At 42.8% G+C, this 22,178-nt stretch overlaps 1 protein-coding gene across 1 annotated transcript; it reads right to left on the bottom strand.

The window, feature by feature from the left end:
• On the bottom strand, nucleotides 1–22,178 carry LOC133166229 (neurocan core protein-like). The gene is made up of 20 exons (XM_061296280.1): nucleotides 21,834–22,178; nucleotides 15,997–16,073; nucleotides 13,335–13,538; nucleotides 12,374–12,556; nucleotides 11,621–11,795; nucleotides 11,384–11,511; nucleotides 10,672–10,956; nucleotides 9,964–10,089; nucleotides 9,822–9,896; nucleotides 9,605–9,753; nucleotides 9,278–9,455; nucleotides 7,877–8,851; nucleotides 5,734–5,844; nucleotides 3,522–3,635; nucleotides 2,962–3,013; nucleotides 2,580–2,686; nucleotides 2,339–2,421; nucleotides 2,010–2,154; nucleotides 1,695–1,877; nucleotides 1–1,150 (listed from the first exon to the last, which is right to left on the bottom strand). Exons 2-20 carry the CDS (start codon nucleotides 16,064–16,066, stop codon nucleotides 1,035–1,037), a joined length of 3,459 nt encoding a protein of 1,152 aa, XP_061152264.1. The 5' UTR covers nucleotides 16,067–16,073; nucleotides 21,834–22,178; the 3' UTR covers nucleotides 1–1,034.

The raw sequence follows: 22,178 nt of genomic DNA, 5'->3' as shown, positions 1-22,178 counted from the left end.
CTGTATAATTTTCTCTTTATTAAGAATGAAACAACAACAGGACAAAAACATCATAAGAACACCCCAAAAAGGTAGATGACAATTCAAATATCGAAGACCAAGAAGAAAAAAAATAATCTCCACATTCTAGCCACCAAGTAAAATGTTGCCATGCAATGATTGAAGGGAGTTTTACGCATTTTAGGTACGAGTGAGTGGACTCAAATAATCCCGTTCGCGCTATCAATCAAGTTGTCAATGCCGCTCATTGAGTCACAAAGAGTGCTTGAGGCGCATTATCTGATTGGACAAGGTCCAGCTATTGATTAAAGATCAGCCAGTAAACACCACAATATGTACAATACTCAGATTAGAGACAATCAACTGATTAATGTTATTACTGGCTGATTGTATGACATAATACTGGATTAAAAAACAATGTTACACCAAAGAAGTACAAAATAACAGAAGAGCATCCACTAAGTAATAAATAAAACATGACACAAAATGGAGCAGATATTAGAAAAAGCATGTTGATAGAAGAAAGCAAAATCTGCTATGCGTGTGCTTGTGGACCAAGTAACAACTGCAGCATGTACACACACACACACACACACACACACACACACACACACACACACACACACACACTAAAAAAAAAAAAAAAAAAAGGATCACCTTGCATCAATGACATCTGTGTTTTGTAACCGAACAACAGATGATCCATTTTCCGATTACACAAACAAAAACAAGAATATTCTTCTTTTACATGGCGGGTGGGGTCACTGTACGGAAAGGTTAGAGAGTATGAGAGCTAGTTAGTGTTCGCGTTGGACCTTAGTTAAAGGAGGTGGGGTTAAGAATTGAAAGAAAGCATCAAAACAGCTAAAATGGGTGCAGTTAATGAGATGAACTCTGTGTGATAGGAATCAAACCTCACGTAGTCGTCAGGAGGGAGAAAGCGGTAAGAAGCAGAACAAGGAAATCACTGTTTTGCTTGCGGGAAACTGGAGCCACAGTAGCACCTCGTCTTTTCAGGCGCCGTGTTATTTGGTTCACTCGTAGCTGCGCGCGTCTTCTCTGGCCCTGCGGCCCTCGCCGTGCCTCCTGTGGCCGCGACGCTCGCGGCGCTCTTTGCGATGATGGCGTCGGTATCGGTGGGAGCGGCGGGCTGAAAGGAATAATGATACAGATTCTGAAATGTACCAAAGTAGGTTATCCTGAGGACAGTAGATGATCTGTGCAAAAAAAAAAAAAATCATCTGTCTGTCTCTGCCTATAAATTCATGTTAAAAGAGGGTGTAACATGAGAAAAGCACCTTTTTTATTCGTTTATTTTAAACATGTGAAAAAAATAAGATTGCTGTACACAAATGAAAAGACAAAAAAAAAAATATATATATATATAAACTAAAATTATTCACATGAAGTGCCAAATAAAAAAAATACAACGATGCTGGTGCTTTTGTCTGATTGCAAATAAAGGCTATTATTAACATTGTGCCAGCTTTATATACATTTTTTTTTTTTTTTAGTCTGATGTGTTCTTAAAGTGGCACACACATAAGATGCTTTCAAACACATCATCCTCCAGTTATTAACCTGATAAATGTATTTTTAGCTTTAAAAAGCTTGTCATGTCTTTACGATTGTCGTTTTTCAAAAGACTGAAAATGATGTGAAGGATTCAAATGCAGTATATTTAGCAGACTTACATTTGGTGCAGATGATCCTGGGTCGCTCCCAGCTGCCGTCAGCCCGGCAGCGTGCGGTGGGAATGTGGCGCTGGTAGAAGCCCTCCGAGCACTGGTAGCGTACCACCGCGTGGATGTCATAGTGTGACCTTCGCCGACCTACCAGGTGGGCGTTTTCCACAGCCGGCGGGGTCCCGCACAATACTGGCAACACAATCAGGGGTGTTTATGTCACGTACCGGGAATTGCTTCCATCGATCTTTTTTTTTTTTTCTGGTTGACAAGTCAGTCATTTAGGTTTTGTTTTTTTTGATTAGAGGGTGACCTCCAAAATACCTGTTCCCTTCTTGCAGATGTAGGGCAGATTGTAGTTACAGGGCACGTCGTTCCATTTACCATCTTCATGAGCAATGGTCACGACACAGTCCTCGCCTCCTGCAAAAAAGTTATCTGGCTGGCTCTCCCGCCAGTTCTCGTAGACCTGCAAAAGAAATGATTCCCTTTTGTTTATCAGCAGGCTGCAGGGCTGGAATCTGGATTCCATTTTACGTGAGGGATTAGAAAAAACACAAGAATTTTCATACAACCTTCTGCTATTTATACAAAGACATTTGAGACGAATGGAACTTTTCAGACTGCGGTAATATTAAAGCGTAGTGACTGACCAGTTCATTGCTATCAGTCCATTGAAAATCATCTTCCACTGTGCGGTCGTTTAGACCCACCCAGGCGTTGTCATGACCGAGACCTGTAAAGAACAACATATTAGAGTATAGCAATCGAGTACTAATGTAGTATATTTATTTAATAGGACCCAATTTAATTTAATTTAATTATTATTTCATTTTTTATTAAATAAACTACATTGTTGTGTTTGTGTTCAGCTATTCCCGCAGCACAATTTACCATTGATAAAATCTTGCTCATTGGCAGAGGTCACGCTGCTCAGGTGGGCGCTGTGCTCTCTGCAGTCTTTCTCTGCGTCCTCCCACGTGTGTCTGTGGGTGAAGTATCTGAGACAAAAAAACAAACAAAAACAAAAGACATGCACACATTTTGTGTCGTTTTCATAATTTACTCAAGAAAGCTCCTCTGCCATTGATTAGAAGCTCAACATGAAAAGAAAAAGATGCATTTTAATCGCAGAGGGAGCTTTTAGCAATTTTTTGTCCCACTGCAACTCTAGGTGGAGTTTTGTTTCTTTTGCTAGACTTTGCACTGGGAGAATTGGGTGTAATGGAAATGGGACTTATAAAAACTGTTGAGGATCACTTTTTTTTTTTTTTACCTGTAGCAATGGCCATGGAACTTCCTCCAGCCGTGCTCACAGCCTTCTATGTCTGCAGAGAAATAACAAAGCGGAAGCTATCAGGATTTCTTTTTCTGTATTCTTCTTGAACAAGCAGGAACAAAGTAGAAGGTAAAAATGGGAGGAGAGGCATTTGGCAATTTGCAGCACTACATAAAGGACGCTTTTCACACAGCCTCTTCTCTCCCTGCATCTTTAATGTCCATAAATAACACAAAGGATACATTGACTGCTGCAAAGGTTACAGATTCATTAGTAGTCATTATAGGATACACACACACGCATGTAGGCGATTTTGCCCATCAACAATTTATTTATTTTGTTTGTGTCGGGACCTTGAAGGTCGTCGTGCCGTCGTTAATGCATCCTGTAGTTTTGCATCTCTTCATGTCATTTTTCCACCTTGATAATTCTCATGATTGTGTAAATCAATCAATTTCCCAGTCAACTTTTGTGTCCCTTAACATCACACGAACGAGTGAAAAACTCGGTTGTTTCTCTGAGTCGCTATTGTCTATCCCGTCAGTTTCACCTTTCACCTTTTTCGCACGTGTCTCCTCCGTAGCTGGGCAGGCAAAGGCAGAGGAAAGAATCGATCTTGTCGATGCAAGTGCCTCCATTTTCACACGGCTCCGACTGGCAGTCATCGACATCTGCGAGGAGGAAGTAAAGGAGAAGGGAGGGGAAAAAAAATCGCATTAGGGCTCACATGAAAAGGATGAGCGGAGAGAAGAAAATGGATCCATTTGTGTGACATTCAGCCACTAACACAAAAATAAGTCAGCCATATGTTCTTGCGTGAAGAAGAGGACTACATTGTTGCTGGAGCGCATCATATCAAGACTAAAGAGGATGTGAGGCGGTCTAATCCCTTTTGCATTTTTTTTTTCCCCTCATCCTTCCCATTGTCTCACATAAGGAGACACTCAATATAGCTTCTGTGTGCATTTACATTGTAAATGCTCATTCTTCACAAAAACAAATACAGCCGTGCCTTGAAATACAGGCTTAATTCGTTTTGTGACTATGCTTATAACTTTAAACTTTAAATTTTTCGATACTGTTGTATTGTCTGTCTACATGCGTTGCTCCACCGTCTGTGTTCAAGTCTCAAGACTACGTTTATCGGCAAACTAATTATCCATATATGTTCATTTTATAAAAAAAAAACCATTAAATACAGTAAAGCACATTATCATATTAATATATTATTATATTAATAGATTATTAATTTTAACGAATGAATGTTTTATGCTAGATTAATCTTCTATTCATACTGTGCATCAATCATCTCTAATCCATCATAATTACCATCCTTCCAACGACCCATTAATGATCTTTTAACCATCCATCCATCCTCTCAATATTGACGTTGAATTCATTCGGTCAAACATTTATCATCCATCAACACTCACACATGAGACATAGAGCAGATCATCATCTACCCATAATTCATGTATCAACGCATCCCTCATCCCTAATCAATCATCATCTATTAATCCGTCCATCCATCATTCATATACAAACCATCATAAATCCACATTACATATTCATCATCTGTCCATCTTTGATATAAAACGTAATGGTGCTCGTAGGAAATAAGGCTGGTTCGAATATGAGGATATCACCACTTGCCATTCTTTTATACGTCCGTGTTGACTTCCTTGAGGGATGACTGCTTCATCAGTCAAGTGTGCCTTAAGAGAACCAATTAAACACTCCAATTTGCTCCTTAAAGGCAGAGCGGGCCGATTTATGGCCCGTGTCACGGGCCTTGCAGGTGTCTAATGTGGGACTTCACCATGGCTCACAAACATCCCTACAGCATCATTACGTACACCATTACAATGTAATTAGATCTGGAGCAAGCATTCTACTTTTACATAGATAATGTTATGTGTTTGTTTTTGCCGTTGTAGGAAGCACCGATCTACGCGGCGATGTAATTGCAGCATAATGAGAGCTCTAATCTAATTTCTGGGATCTCCAGCGAAGTGAAATAGCTCGGATGTATTGAATATAGAGGTTCATTGTTTGCGCCAAATCACATTTTCTTTTTATAGCATTAACAATTCTTTGGCACTCAGATGTCCTAAAATACTTTTTTTGCTTTGGACGGAGTCGTACAAAAAAAAAACAGCTAAATGTTTTTTTTTAGGAAATAACGCAGAAGAGGTTGCAAAAACTTGCAGATAGACTTTTCAGCTGTTCACCGAATACCGTGAGAACAGTAAAACACAATGAGCAAACTCACATAAAAGCTGCTGTGGGCCACAGCTCTTACCTAGACACTCACACACAGTCTTGCTGACATCACACATGACCCCCATCAGGCCCCGCCTCTTAAAGGCACATACACAGACGCTACAATATGTCTGACATATTCTTACCATTTTGAATTGCTATACAGTCTGCGTAGATTGCTTTAAATATATTTGTGATTTAATTTATAAAAAGTTAGAAGCATGTTTGTTTACTCATAAAATTCCTTGTCAGTGAGCGATAGTAGCAGCTTGACCCGAATGGAGCATCACATCGTCCGAGTTTGGCAGTCTGTCAATCCAACGTTTGACCCGCCGCACCCCTACCTTTTCTCAATTGAACCCCAAGATGGAAAGCTCAAGTCTTTAACCTGCCGATGGAGCACTGACGGAGTGCCTTCTGTCAGTGTGTACCTCCTGACTCGATGTCGACTTCATCATGTGCGCTAGCGTGTATGTGCGTGCATGCGTGTGTGTAAGCATCACTCACCAATCTCACAGTTCTCCCCCGCATACCCTTGTGGGCAGTAGCAGCTGTAGCCTGTTCCCTGAGGAAGGCACCTTCCTCCATGCAGACATGGGTTTGTCACGCAGGGCTCCACTGAAAGAGACAATTCAAAAAGGAGAGGGGGTAGGAATGAATAATGTGTAGCTATTTTTCCTCATCTGTAATGTATGTACATGTACTTGACCAATCACAGGTCCAATGCAGATATTTGAAATGAAACTGCCTGCAGCCATGCAACGCTAATTACTAGCCATCAAGGCAGTTGAGCCAAAAACAACTGCTCCAACACAATCATATCCATTTCGCAGTCCGCCTCTTTTAACAGGGATCAGAAGCCAGAACGTTTCAACCTTGCCATCCGCTCACAGCCGCGGTTGCCGTGGTTACCATATGGAAAGCAATCCCCGGCTCGCTCCACCAAGCGTATTGGGCAGCGTGAGAACTTTGGACATTAGACATCTTCGGTAGAAATGAGCAGACCCCCCGTCGAAGGCCTCGGCCCCCGCCATTCACCCGTTAAATGCGTGCATGCGTGTGGTCTGTTTCCACAATCCGGCATTTCCATATCAATTGACGCACCACCACGTGTTTCTCTCCTCAACCGCTCATTATGGCGACTTAGGATCTTTTGAAAAGCGCCACCCGTTCGCTCTTTCACAAAGCTAGCTGCGGGAGTCTTTGTTCTCTGAAGGTGCGTCCGTGCATGCAAAGGCTTTTTTTCTGTTGTTTGCAACATGCACTGGCTGAAAATCAATTGCTAAGTTATGATTATTTATCCAGTCATTTAGCAACTGAAACGCTCAACAAACACCATATATAAATCCGATAAGCAGTATAGCGGTACCTTGATTGCATCAATCCGGGCTAAATCAAGGTACGCCCCGACAAATATTATGTAGCAAGCTAAGCTATACGCAATTGGCTGTTCATTAAAGTGAGTGGTGCAAAAAAAAAATAAAAAATCAATAGCGTGTATGGAAGCAGCTGACAGAGTGAACTGTCATGTCGTCCGCCGAGTTTCCAACACCACCGACACAAATAAGGCAACTGACAGATTCGCAGACAAGTGATCTCCCACGCATTCATCCGTATTTGTATTCCGGGACTATACGTGCAAGCCGCATGTGGAACGTCATGATTCCAAACGTCCTTTTGTTTGCCTCATTATAGTAACTCGTCATTGCTGTTGTTTTCACCACCCCCCATCCACATCTCCAGTTTGTGTGGTTAAGATATCAGCCTGTGTGTTTATGACCTGCATGCCTTCAGGGGTTTTCGTTCAATCAATCAACCTTCATCCCGAACACAAGCAACCCCCCCGCCCCCGGCTTCCTCGTCGATACGATTTACAGCTGTTCTCTCCTCTTAGCGCCAGTTGGCAGCTTTGACTTGCTCGCTGCAGATTTGCAGAGGAGCAAAGTAATCACCATCAAAATGTGGGATATCAACAATACCCGTGAGGATTTCAACTGGCGGGTGATGTGGATGTTGGATGCTCATTATCAAGCAGAAATAGGTGGAGAAGCAACCCGGGAGCTGCTCTCAGAAGCGCCGTGCTGCAAACTTAATCAGCAGATTGTCTACACTGACGGGAAGGTGGTCTCCCGTTCTGATGAGAATGCAGCCCTGACACTGTTTTGAATATATGGAGGTAGTGACAAGGTCAGGGAGAGAAAATGAAAAGTCAATCTTCAGCAGTAATCCCCGAGAACTGGAGTCTCATTTTGTAGTTATGAAAATTATACTTGAGTTCCCTGAGCATAAAAAAAAAATCATATTTATGAATTGTTGCCTCATTGACCTTCTCACATAGTGATGATTCACACATTTAGTACACACACCTCATTAAAGACCGGCGATGATCTTGATGGCTAGATCATCTACCTTGAGGATTCAACCATCTGAGTCATGACTCAGCAGCACAACAAGCAGCTGTCAAATAAATCTTGAAAGAACTGCGAAAGCTCCAAGCAAACTATCATGCTGAAAATCAAGACAGCACTGACTCACCAATGTCACTTTGTCAATTAGTGTGCTGATCAGCATGTGGTGCATGCAGCAGACCCCCCCCCCCCCGTGACATTGACATTTTCACCGAACAATGCCGATTATCATAATCGCTTACCAGCTGGGACCATCGTGACGGTGCTGGCGTTGAACCTGCTGCTGTCCTCCTCCATGTTGCCTGGTAACTGCGACCCCGAGCCCACGGTTTGCGACCAGGCAGGCTCCTCATCTTCCGGAAGGGGGTCCAGAGAGACGTTGAGAACCACCACGCTCTCAACCGGAACCCAGTCGAGCAGTGCAAAGGGGTTATCGGAGGTGGTGTGGTTGTCTGAGGGAGAAAACGAAGGAGGGTCTGATCCGATAGTCTGAGCTGAAGAAGGGGAGAGAGATGTTCCAGACTGGGCTGGGGATGGAGACATGCTCGGAGCTGAGGTTGAAAAGGATGAAGTTGTGGATGGCGAAGGCTCCAAGTCTGCTCGTACAGATGCGGATTGCGTTTCAGTTGAAACTGTGGACGGGAGATCGGATGTCGAGATGTCCACAATCTGAGATGTGGACATCACAGAGGGCTCGGGAGTGGTGGTTGCCGCCGTAGTCGTAGTGGTCTGTCCTTTCCTGTGACCTCTTTCTCTGGATCTGGATCTTTCTCTTGGTTTACTGGTCCCCACTGGACGTCGTGAGACTTGAATCTCGCCTTTGGCCTCCGCAGCAGTAATCACTCCACTCCCTTCATCATCTCCTCTTCCCTTGTCTTCACCTCTGCTCCTATCCTCCCCTCTGTTTTTCTTGCCTCGGCCTCTCCTGGAACCGGGTCGGGACGTGACCGAGATCTCCTTCTTGTCACCCGACTGGGTTGTGGTCTCGGTATCTACACGAAGCCAGGTTTCCCCGCTAGATGAAGTTGTTTCTGGGACTGGGGCAGAGGTGGTGGACAGACGTGTCTGTGGACTCTCCTCACTGATGGTTGTCCCGGTTGTAGAAAGATTATCGGAGGTAGGAGAGGATGTCAGATGAGTAGATGATTCTTCATTGGCTGGGGTCGCAGTGTCTTTGGGGGCACCACTGGACAGGAAACTTCCCCAAGAGAAGAAACCTGGAGTGTCAAGAAGATCGATTTTAAAAAATGTCTGACATAAAATAAAACAAACTGAGCTCTTTTGAGTTGTGGTGCCTTTTGGGAGAAAACGCAATTATGGAATTTGGTCTTTTATATATTGAATACAAATATTAGCCAAACATATTAGTATCATTTTAAAAGATATCCCAAATGTATCTAGCCTTGAAGCAATTTTGACATTTTAAGCAGCCAACGTACACATGATTGATCACAATAATAAGGGCTTCTTGTTTTTTAGTATAATCTAAGGCTAAAGTCCTTACTCAGTTCTGAATTATTAATGCCTGTTTTTGTAATTCCATATGTCTTCATTAAGAACGCTTGTTACAGTTAATGTGCTTTGAATACTTAAGACTTGATTCCATGACGGCATAAAAACAAAAGTAACTAGAAAAGTCAAACCTGGTGATGTTGTCATGGCTAAATTCCTTCCATCCTCCTTCTTCTCGTGCTTTTTCTTCACATTTTCTTCATCCATACTTTCCTTGGGAGTTCCAGTCGTGTCCTCACTAGCACCGCCGCCGGTCCCTACTAGGTAGTTCCAAGGCTTCCAAAAAGAGTCGACAATCCCCGAGATGAGCTGAAATGATTTCAAATTGACAGATGAATTTAAATCTCATGAAGGTTTCGACAACTCCACACTTAAATACTATCAAGAGGAAAAAAAAACTTGACCCAAATTAGATGTAAGCAAACGATGATGCTTACAAGGCACAGAAGAAAACAAACCTTCTTCTCAGCGGGTGTTGGAACAGCAGGAGGTCGGAGAAATTCAGGTGAGTCGGGCTCAAATGGTTCTCCCCAGTCGATGCTTTGACCCGGAAATTTCTGAAGGCTCACGTATGAGTCGGAGGACTCTGAGGACCAAGGGTCTGAGGCTGGGATAGGCGCAGTTGGTATTTATTCTTCTGGTTTGGACATCAAAGATGTCATCAACTAGACTCACATGCGTTGACGCTAAGAAGGTCCTCCTCAAGGTCTACCAGTCCCGTCCAGTTGGATGGAGAATGGTCAGTATCACCTATGGTGGCAAAAGTAATTCACATTTTGTCCAAAAACTGCATTTATTAAAATGATCTGAGACAAACCTTTAGCATTAATGCTGGGTGGGCTCTTCATTCCTGAAGACGGAGTACTCGAGTCAGTGAGGTAGCTCCAGGGCTTCCACAGGGAGGTGTAGATCTGAGAGATGGTGTCAGTGCTCTCCACTTTACCTACAAAAACAAAGATAAGGAAAAAATGACTTACTGTAAGGGTTTCAACCAATATGAAGGAAAAAAAAATAATGCTCGTGTCAATTCAGCTTTTTTCACATCTGTGTGACAGTGTGAAGATGGAGCTCAGGAATGACTGTTGCCATGGCGACAACACTGGCCTTGGCATGGTCGGTCATTGTTATTCCAGAGCAAATTGGAGACTTCCACGCCCACTTGGAGTGAGGGCTTTTGGCCTTGACAGGACATTTAAAACTATCTTGCTTCTTTTCCTCATCATGGAGTCACTTAATTCAGCAGCCAATCACATTTTAGCAATCGTCGTGTCGAAAAATCTTCCAGTATTTATCTGCTTAGAGAAGATCGATTTATTATAACTATTACCATTAATTCAACAAGTATGACCTTTAACTCTGAGCACATTCATAACTCAAAACACTCGCAAATCATATTTCCCCATTTGAAATGAATGGAAATGCTCATTGCAGAGGATAAAGAATATACGCCTGTGAGTCTACATGTGTTGCTCCACCGTTTGTGTGCACTGCTGTGAAAAACCTTTCCAATAAACCAGATGGTCACCTCTGTAGCAGTATGCATCATACAACGCTGTGGTGTTGTCACTCGTGTTGTTCGACGTGACAGTGTGGACTCCTGGTTTGTTCCCTCCGCAGTCTGGGTGAGGGAGGTTGACCGGGTAGTGAACGCTACCATCTGAGAGCCAACCCGGGGCGCAGCTGTCCAGGCCGGCCTTCCAGGCCAGATAAAGCTGCCCCACGGTAGCCAGCTGGCCCCCCAGGGACACGCAGCGGTCTGAGGCTGAAGACAGCGACAACCTGCCAGGAACTGAGGCATGAAAGACTTCGCCTGCAGGCAGAGAATAAAATGGGAGGACAGATAAACACTAGGTAGGAGCTCATTCCATGGCTGCATTCAAAAGGTTCGACACGAAGGAAGAAAAACATGTCATATATATATATATATTTTTTTTTTTTTTACCAATTGTGAGGCAGAAATAGCCGACTATTCTTAGTGGCACGTTTGACAGCAAGGGCGGCACTAGCAGGAATTTGTGTATTGACTAAAAATAAATAACACTTTGAATGTCACCACTTTACTCACGTTAGTCAGAATTATGCAGATTATGGCCACTTTTATCTCCATACAATGAAACCTTGTTTATTATGGAGGTTCCAGCAGCACAATATTGAGCATATAAAACTTAAAATAATTAAAAATATCATTTTACCACTCCCACATGCTTTGTGTGTGCATGTGTGTGTTTGTGTATTACCATCCAATTCTTTTGCAAAGCAGTAGACATCAAACAACTCTTTGGGGTCCCTTTTCCCATAATTCCGCACTCCAGCAGAGTACTCCTTATGTCCAGAGCAGTCCAGCTCAGTTGACTGGACAGAATATCTGCAAAGACATGGAAAGACCTTTGAAGAAGATTGCATTTAAGAATAATAATAAATGTCAAACTCATGAGCACATCAGCTAAGCAACAGATCATTTCTTCTCTCCTCACCGGACAGTCTGATCGTCGAGCCAGCCGGCCGCACAGCTGGCGAAGCCGTCGTAATAGGCCGCCCACATTTGGGCCGATGTGGCCATCTGAGCCGAGTTCTCTTGGCAGGCTCGCTGGGCGTCCGCAAAGGAGAGGGCGTATCGAGCGCTGGGAGCCTGGTAATGAAACACCACGCCTGCCCAAATGCAAACACGGGTTAGTTGTTCTCTTAGAACATAAAAAGGTTGTTATTGCCTTGAAGAACATGAAGGTTCCGCAGATGAAGAACCAGATAGGACATCATTGATATTCAGCCCAAAGGCCTTCATTAAAAAACAATTACACAATAACTCAGGTGGAAATTGAGATGAGAAAAACAAAAAGGGCTGCACAGAACCCCACAGTCCATTAATCAAGTCAGTCATTGTGATGTGACGGATTTGCTGAATTAATGTTATTAATGCTTAATTAATCAGAGGTGGCAAAAGTGCTTAATCAGTATTATACTTCTGTAAAAACAATTTTGATAAAAGCTACTTCAATAAAAGTCAAAAAGTACAGCTGGGAAATCTTGACTGTCAAATGTAAGAAAAAGAAAAAGGGGAACATTTGGGCTTGGTTTCTTGCCATCACCAACTAAAATCAAATCACAGGCCTGCTAATGCATCAACATTAGCATATATAATTAGCATATATAAAAAATACATCCGAACAAAGAAAATAAAAGCCTTTGTTGTGTGTGTGTTGTGTCATGAAGCCCGCCGCTGAGCTTACCAAAGACAACCAGAGGCACGGCATCTCTCTCGTAGTCGTTGCCCATGACAACCTGACAGTGGTAAGTGCCTGAGTCGTTGGTACGCAGACTGGAGATCTCCATGGTAGCGTTGAGGGGACTGCCAGCGTATCCTGGCAGCTTGACACGGCCGCTGAAAGCCTTATTCACCTTGATTACGTCACCTTTGGCAGAGGCACGGACGGACGGACGGACGGACGGACGGACAGACAGTATTAGCTTAAGCGACTGACATCATCATTCAGCTTTTAGAAAAGGACAAAGCAAAAACCTTGAAAGTCTTTTTCTCAATCACATTCTCACAGAAGATCTCGCCACATGCAAAATAGTATTGCGACACACACCTCGTTTGTATGCGGACTTTTTCACGTGTGTGTGTGTATGTGCAAACCAAGGTCAATTTAAAGCAGGCAGAGGCAATTTTGATGAACTAGGATAGACACTTTGTGACAAAAGTCTCCATGTGGCTATTGCTGCAGAAGCAGGGCCAACTCCATTTTTTCCTCTTGTAATTAATAGTCGTCCCAATACTTTTGTCCATATAATGTCACAGAGAGTTACCCAATAAATGTATCCAGAATTTGTCATTTTTGTCCATATTTTGTAATGGACAGTTGTCCCAATACTTTTGTCCATATTTTGTAAAGGACAGTGAGTCGATACATTTGTTTCCCAAAACAGATTTTATCCATCCATAACACTTTTCCTTGATGGATTATAACAAGTATAATAAATGAAATATTTAAAGAGGGCTGGAGACAATCGCAGCCTGAATTTGGTACAAATTTGGACTGGACTCAACAGCACACACATTGACATAATTTTTTTTTTTTTATCCCATCATGCATGTTTTTAGGATATGCCAATTCCATACAGATCCAAGATTCGAACCCCGTGAGTGCTCTGTAACTGTGAAGCGGATTTTTTATTTTTTGGTATTACCTTCAGCTGACAGCACAACCTGCTCCAGAGGGGAGTCTTGTCCACCTGCAGGAAGCCTGACGAGAGTCCACAGGAGGCGGACGCTCTGTGCCGACGATCCGCTCGGCAGCGTGAAGATGCAGGGGAGCACGGCTTCACCTGCTAGCGCCCGCTGAACAGTAGGATGGTTAACCCTCCGCATGTTAACTATAGAGGAGGAAGCACCTGCAGAGAGGATTGTAAAACAACCACCATGGAGATCCGGCGCGTACAAACAGGAAGTGATGTTCTATATCCATCCGAGCCCAGCACATCAATACTTTTTGATTAAAGCATTTCAGCGTCTCATTGATCAATGCTCTGTGCACTGTAGTAGAAGAGAAAAATAAATGAGGGTCAGCTCTGGCTTTAAACCAATTTGTCTGCTGATCAGACATTGGGGATTCATTAGCAACGTTCACACAACCTCTGTCATCACTCCAGAGAAGGAGCTCAATGCTCATTACGGAAATGCAAAGTGCACGCGCACGCTAAAGTGATCATCATTCTGCCCGCTTCTTTTGTTTATCTGTTTACCCCCCCATTGTATTCACATAAAATAATGTTTAAAGATCACCGCGGCGCACTTTGTGGCTTTGCCCGTTAAAAATATTGTCGCCATGGCAACAGCATCACCTGAAAAGCCAAACAACATCCAACAGCAACATCAAACCTATTTGTCGTCTTTCATCTGGTGTGAGCGCATACCTTGCGAGATACGGATCAAATTGCCAGCCCGTGCAAAACAGCGTGTGTAGAAATAAATACACAAATAAACAAAAGGTCTTTTTGGAATCATATAAACAGGGGATGGAAATCCCTGGAGGATATTTCCATCTGCATTTAGATTGGACATCTTTCACACGCCGAGGCCCCCCTGAGATCATTTCGGCGAGCTCAGGAGAGCCCCCGCGGCCCGCCGCTCAAATCAGATGTAATCACACAAGAACCACGCAGGCCGAGAGCGAGAGCGTGAGCCGGAATGAGATCGGGAGCCTGGCCGACAAAGACGGGGGCGGTAGGACCAGACAAAGAGAGCTGGTTGTAAATTGAATGATGGAAATGGAGGGGCTTTGGCTGCCAAGTGTACTCACAGGCATGCAAGTGACAGATGGTATTGTTCAAATAAGGTGAGGGAAAGAGTGCTGGAAGTGACTTCAAGGGACACTCGCTGTCTTTAGCAGACTTGTCAGCTCTCTAAAAGATGGGGAAGGGACGTTTTGAGCCAAGATGGCTCAGTGGACGGCAGTCGAAATTCAACTCAAAACTCCATCCATCCATCCATTTTCTGAACCGCTTAGTCCCCACGGGGGCCGCAGGCGTGCTGGAGCCTATCCCAGCCGTCATCGGGCAGTAGGCGGGGGACACCCTGAACCGGTTGCCAGCCAATCGCAGGGCACACAGAGACAAACAACCATTTGCACTCGCACTCACACCTAGGGACAATTTGGAGTCTTCAATCGGCCTACCAAGCATGTTTTTGGGATGTGGGAGGAAACCAGAGTGCCCGGAAAAAAAAACATGCGGGCCCGAGGAGAACATGCAAACTCCACACAGGGAGGGGCGGAGGAGGAATCAAACCCGAACCCTCCCAACTGTGAGGCGGACGTGCTACCCAGTGCGCCACCGAGCCGCCAACTCAAAAGTCAAGACACAAAAATTTAATATAACAAAAAGAAATTATTATTATTATATCTTTTAATTATTATTATTATTATTAACTACTAAAATAATTTACAGCACTGAATTTAATGACTTATTAATAATATATATTATTATATACGTATATATTATATATATTATATATATTATATATATTAGATATATTAGATATATTAGATATATTAGATATATTAGATATATTAGATATATTAGATATTATATATATTATATATATTATATATATTACATATATTATGATTATTATTAATGACTAAAAGAATGTACAGCGCTAAATTAGATTTTCTCCTCATCTTAATTTTTACTTTACATTCTCCCCGTAACCTTTCTGACACATCTGGCATTCCTTGACATCTTTAATTGGACTAAATTTTGTCGTTCATAACTATGAATTTCACGCAGCGTCGCAAATGAACAGATGGCGGAAATAAATTGCATAAATGCGTCTGGAGACGTTCCAGCTCACTCCCGCAGAGTATGTCGACAAACATTCCCAGCGTGTCAACTCTCACTTACAACATTGAAATTATATGTCTGCCACAATAAGCTGAAAATAATAATGAAGAAACAGATGTGTCTGTGAATCCCAATCCGGCTGTACCTTGAAAGACGGCAATGGATGAAATCCGATTTCCCGTCGAGTGAAATGCCTTCGCAAGATTTTACAGCTCGCTCATGTCCTCACTAAGGTGTCCTTGGTCTAACCTTTATCTAATAATGTGTTGAACTTTCTTCCCGCTTGCTGGAGCGAACAAAGATGGTGAATTCGGAAAAGTGAATTTGCATGAACTTTCTGCATATATTGCTGTAAAAAGTCACTCATAAAAATGCTAATGGCCTGAAATGCTGGCGATTGGGGTATGACTCTCCCAGCGTCAATGTGACCATTATTGGATCGACTAATATGTGACCATCAAATCTTGCTTTAGATCGGAATTCATGTTGTTAGCTTAAGAAAACTCACCAAAGCCAAAACAGTAGAAGAAGAGAGTCAAGAAGATGTGTCGCCCGGCCGCATGCCGAGGAAGCGCCATCTTGGACCTGAGAGGGATGACAGAAAACAATTCAAATTTAAAATTGAATTGAGCCATTAAACGATGCTATGGAGACAGAACACTCATTAGAGGGTCCGAATTTGAATTATTGTTCCAAAAATAATTATCAATGTCTTTCCGTCATCTGAATATCAATATATTGACTAAATTCTCCATAATGGCTGACGTCACTAAAAAGGTGAATGGAGTGTACCTCATCGTGGGGGCGGGGCATGAGATAATATACCAGAGATAACCAATGTTCTCCCTCAAAAACTCAACTTTGAGAAGATTCGAGATCGGAAACACATTCAAACTAATCTACTGAGTGTATCAGAGGATTTGAATGGTGGCCCGAAGCTTCTCTGCTCTATGAACTAAAGATGAAGAGGAGTTTGTTTGAAGAAGAAACAACTTTGCTTTATCATGCATAATTTTTCCAGAGTTAAAGGAGAACGAAACAAACGAGGATCCTGCAGGAATTAGCTTGACATGTTCGGCGTGGGCGGCTAGCAACCAGTCCAGAGTGGATTGACCCTAATAAAGAGCATCTTTATAGGAAATTGATGGCGAGATGGACGGAAGTTCTGCATCTCCATTTCAGTTCCATCAAATCATTCATTAATGCCTACTCAGCCTCACCAAGGAAACCGCAACTCATTCCAAGTGCATCCCCCCCAATGCTCTGAAAGAGGATTACGCAACACCGATTCAACCAGCAATAAATGAACACAACAATGTCAGCCTTTCCGAACATGTGAAGCCTCGCTAAAACCATCTCAAATTGGAGCGTGTGAGGCGAAAGAAAAACATTCCCTGGAGATAGTATCTCACCCCCCGTGACACCCACTAAACCACGTGGCACCGAACAAGAACCGTGTGAGTGATTTTTAATGGAAACAAAGCGGGACTCTTGAAAAGGAGGTTCTGGTGCGGGTTGGACCCCCGTTGTGGCACACACTTTAATACTGGTGAAAGGTGGGTTTGGACCTGGTGACGGGCACTGACAGATTGGGGTCGCGAGCTGCTGGACTCTTTGCGCGTTGGAGATCTGGACCGTGGGTTACGCTCGCTGGGTGGTGCTTTGTAAAGCTTTGGACAGGGTCAGAACCCTCAGACGTTTGGTCAGACGCATACAAAGCAAGGCCGATCCCCGCCGTCACAATTCAGACCCCGGACATGTGAATGGATGCCACTCGGTGTGCCCGTAGACAGAATCCATTCAAAAGTTTACCAGTGGGTGGGTTTACAACGTCCATAGCACCACCAGCATACCAACAAGCACATTACGGGTGAACCTGCCATGCCTCTAAATGCCTTTAGCGGTTAGCATTAAGCTACAGTACACTGCTGTTCAAAAGCTTTTAGCATCAAGGTAAACAGCTTAATGCTAACAGTACACTACTGTTCAAAAGTTTGGGGTCATCCAGACAATTTTGTGTTTTCCATAAAAATTTAAATAATTGCAAAATGGTTTTCAAGGGTCATCCAATGGAGCATTAGAACATTGGAGGAATGGTTGCTGGAAATGGGCCTTGTAGATATTATATTAAAAAAATGGCAGCTAGAATAGTCAGTATTCCTCATTAGTTTATCCTCATTGAAAAAAAAAGTGCAATTTGATTTGAAAAAATAAGGACTGACCCCAAACTTTTGAACGGTAGAGTATGTGGTTGTTTTAAATACACACCAAGTGATTTTTTATTTATTTATACAATATGGATCATGAAGCAATTAAACTTTGAAGCCATCATGTACTAAACCAGGCCATGTTCGCTCACAATTTCATCCCTGTGGTCATGGCGCATTTTTCTACTCAAGCATCACATGGGATTGCAGACGAGGTCACTGATTTCTACATTCACGTGCAAACGTCCACTTAGACTCACACGTACGCATTTTGGCAGCTGGCGTCTGTGTTAAATTTCAATGCAAGTTTGCTCAAGCCGATAATTTCCGCATGCTTCACACATGTCGACCGCCGCGTGCTGTTGAGGCACCTGTGACTTTTCCTTTGCAAGTTTGACAACATTTGGAAAGGAATGTAGGCACATTTTCATTTGCATAAATTGGGTTTGAGTCAAACTTAAAGTCTTGTACCTCACTACTTCATAAGTGAACAAATCTCTCCACCCCCGCCTCCCCTTTTCCCTAATTATGTCTCAGCAAACTCTTTAAGTGCTGACAGTTCCCGATGATTGACAGACAAAGAGCGAGGAGAAGATGAAGACAAATGAAAGGAAGGTCATTTCAACGCCCTCGTCACATCCTCATAAAGAAAACGAGTTCACAAAGCCGCCGGAAATAAAAGCTGTTCCGATTCATAAATGGCACGAGTGGTCCATCTTGACTTGAAAATTTGAAATTATATATGGAAGAAGCAATGGGAATGGAAGATACAATGGAGTTCTATAAGTGACCCAACTAGTTAGTTTAGCTAAAAGTGGTAAACAGGAGCAATCGTTTCCAGGGAGACGAAAGATCTAATTTCCTTAAAGCAATGAAAACATTCTTCACAATCAGAGAGACAGCAGTGAATTTGGATGACTCAGACCATTAATCTCTTGTGCACATACACACCAACGTGCACACGCCAAAACATCTAATGACTCATCAAATTTGTTCTTCACATGAAAACAAGCCCACGGAAGGTTTTTGAAGTCCAGCCTTTTCCGTACCACGTCCTCTGTCACATTCAAAGTGGCACAGTTAAGCACTTGTGGGACGGCAAGATGAGATTCACCATCTATTTGAAACAATAAATGGAACTATCCTAAAGGCTCTCAAGACAGAAGAAGTGTAAAAAAAAATTGTGACTTCCAACAAGACACCTGACAAAGGTTGACAGCTCTTATGACAACCGTCTGGCTGAAGAGGCATTAAGATTTCTTATCTCAAATGTCACTCAAGCAGTGTTCCCCAACTATATCATTATTCACGTTTGATTGGTTTACAATTGTTGTCGTTCCCACGAAGCAGAAATAATTATCCTTGTGAGTTTTGTTTGTATGTTTGCTGCTCTATATCATAACGTAGCAGCTTTTTGAAGGTTTATAATTACCGTAAGATCCAGGCTAATTTTCATTAGCCTGTCTGTGGTGTTTTACCCTATATGCTAGCATTAAGCTATTTTAACATCAATGCTAATGCGCATCAGTGACGTTTTCATATTATGTGCTAGCGTTAAGATATTTTTTTTAGTTTAAAATACTTTAATTTGATGTAAATATATAACATATATTATTAGATTATATATTTAATTCATGTAAATATAATTTTCTGACAAATGACATTAGAAATCCGATTTTTGGCAGGAGCTTGTTGAAGGTTGAACTTGAGATGTGTTTGAGCGGCAGGGTCAAAGGTTAAAATCATTCCGTTTGGGATCGCGACATGTGCACACAGAAACAGCTGAGCCCCAAAGCTGCAAAGAACAAAGGTGAAAGGTCAGAGGTGACAAAGCCACTTATGACATCAGGTGTGGGAGTACATCCTATCATTTCTTATTATTATTAAATGCAAGGCTATGCACAAACACAAACACATTTTATAGCATCCTCGGGGAAGCGCAGAAAGAGAAAAGAAAACTAGTGAAACGGATGAAAAAACAGCAGCACACTGATTGGTTTTGATCCACCATTTGTTTGACTTTAGGATGTGCTGCGCTGGTGGAACATTGACTGCGCCGAGGAGAGTGAAACAAAGCATTGTCCTTCAGGTGCGTTTCATATTAACACATTCAGCAAAGACAAGAACTGAAAGTGCTGAGAGATGTTTCAAGCAGTGTGATGGTGGGAGACAAAACCCCCGAAAAAAAAAAGAACTGTGACAGCAGAATATGACACGAAACAGGTTGATAAAACTTAGCAAGTAAAAATGAGGTTATTTGCTTTTAAGGGGGAAGACAAAGAGAGCGACGTTTCCTTTGTGTGGACGAGCCGCTTGGCTGCGTTCTTCTCCACGCTAGGAACCAGTGGCCTGACCAGCAAGCTTGAAGCCGGTAATGGTTACAAAGCGGAGATGATTGACGGCTCGGCTACACCAATCCCCTAACATGATTTCAGGTTGACTTCTGAAAATATTTATCCATTCATTTTGACTGTTCATTGCTGTTCATTGCTGTTCAAATGTTCTTTATGTAAAGTTCTGTTTGACGTTTCCTGTCACAAAAAGCTTTTTCTCTGCTTTTAAGTCAGAAACCAGAGGCCCATGTTCTATAGCTGATAACTACAAAAATGGTAAAAGCTAAAAAAAAAACAAATGTATTTTTCTGGTGAAAGAATAGAGTCTCTGTCACACAACCCAATATTATTTGGCAACTCTATTTTCAAAACAGCTATAGGTGAACAAGTTAAATCCAATCTTTGTGCACTGCGATGTCCTGTCTGCTGTGTTTCACCCATTACAAAATAATGTACTATACAAAGTAATGGTACATTCAGAAACTATTTCAGAACCCCCTTTCTAGTGTATCGTGCATCCTGCCCAGTCGTGAGTGCACTCAGCTCCACACACACACACACACACACACTGAATGAAAAATGCATGGTGTAAACTAGCAGCTTTTAGCACCACTCTTCTTCACTATTCTCTTCACCAACCAACACACACACACACACACGATCGCCTCACCTCCTCCTGCTCCAGTACATTCGCCTGCCTTGTTAACCTCGTCCTGCTTTATGGCACTGACACCAAGCTGGTTGTGGGTGCACTAACAAGGCCAAGGAAAGGGGGGGGGGGGTACTCCTCCAAGGGAACGAGGAACAGAACAAGGGGCTCTCGGATTTTCACACAATGCGGCTCATTTGTCAAGGTCACCCAAAGTACCTCTACACATGCAAGTGAAGACTTTTATTTTGTATTTGGTGTTTCCAAATATTCACAGAAGTTCTGTTTGAGATGGTGTGCATTGAGTTTCAGGTAAAAGTTCAAAATATTAGCCCATTTTTGGTACCTCCATTAGGGTAGATTAGGGTAAAGAGGTGGTCTGTTAAAATAATTAGACGCTCCATCGGAATACTTTTTTGTCGCCTAAAAACCTATACAAGACAAAATGAATGTTTTGTACATTTACTTTTACGCCAGCAGATGGCACCAAAGCTGACGTCATATATTAGACAGGGCTTTGGCCTGAGCACAAAAACAACAAATAATGTGCAATAAGAACCAAACAATCCACTAACAAGTGAAGTCACAAATGCAGCACTGCAAAAATGCATTTGATTACGCTTTTTACAATATTTTTATTTCAGGTCATGAAGCGCTTTTTTTTTTTTTACACGCTGGCCAATGGGCACGTCCTTAAATGTCATGTGCAGGTGACATAAGACTTCATCCCAACACAATACACTTCACTAACATCTGTTCATGTCTATACCACCGCATCACTCCAACCATCTGATTCTGAGAGGATCGCCCATCCAAAACTTGTTCAAATTAAAATCTCTATGGACTAGAACCGCACACGAACGCGCACACACGCGCGCGCGGCGGACGCTTACAAGAGTTGATGTTTTATGCATGCCACTACATCAATCGTAAATTTCACTTAGTATTAAAAAGCTTTGCGTTGTAAATAATTCAAAAATACGGATCACTGAATTTGCTCTCATCGAAGCCATCACTTTGTTGCGAGTGATATTATTATATGTATGCACGTGCAGCGAATTGTTCACCTTTTTTTTTACCATGCAACTCACACTTAAATGCTTCTCAATGATGCACGACGCTTGGAACGGTAAATAACGGCCGTTTTCACACTCACCTCAAGGGGACAAAGCACAGATGCAATCCGCTGGAATGTGCGAGTGGGGGGGCAGAAGAAGAAGAAGAAGGAAAGGAAAGAGCTTTTGCAGGTGCAGCTCGACGGAGCGGGCGTGAAGCAGCACTTTGCGGCACTTTGCGGTAAGCCTGACTTCAGCGAGTGGCCGATGATGGGAGCTTCATCTTCTGGCTCCCGAGGGGGGCGTGATGGCTGCGAGCTGGTTGGCCACCTTTGGGTGCTCCAGAGAGAAGCCAGATCAGTTTGAAACAAAGACGGTTGACAGGCAGCCAGGCAGGCAGGCAGGCAGACAGAGACAGGCAGACAGACGGCTCCAGCGCCCCCATT

This window comes from Syngnathus typhle, linkage group LG13 (assembly GCF_033458585.1).
Source record: "Syngnathus typhle isolate RoL2023-S1 ecotype Sweden linkage group LG13, RoL_Styp_1.0, whole genome shotgun sequence".
Lineage (NCBI taxonomy): Eukaryota > Metazoa > Chordata > Actinopteri > Syngnathiformes > Syngnathidae > Syngnathus > Syngnathus typhle.
Note: the sequence above shows the minus strand (reverse complement) of the source record. Positions and strands in the feature narration are given on the sequence as shown.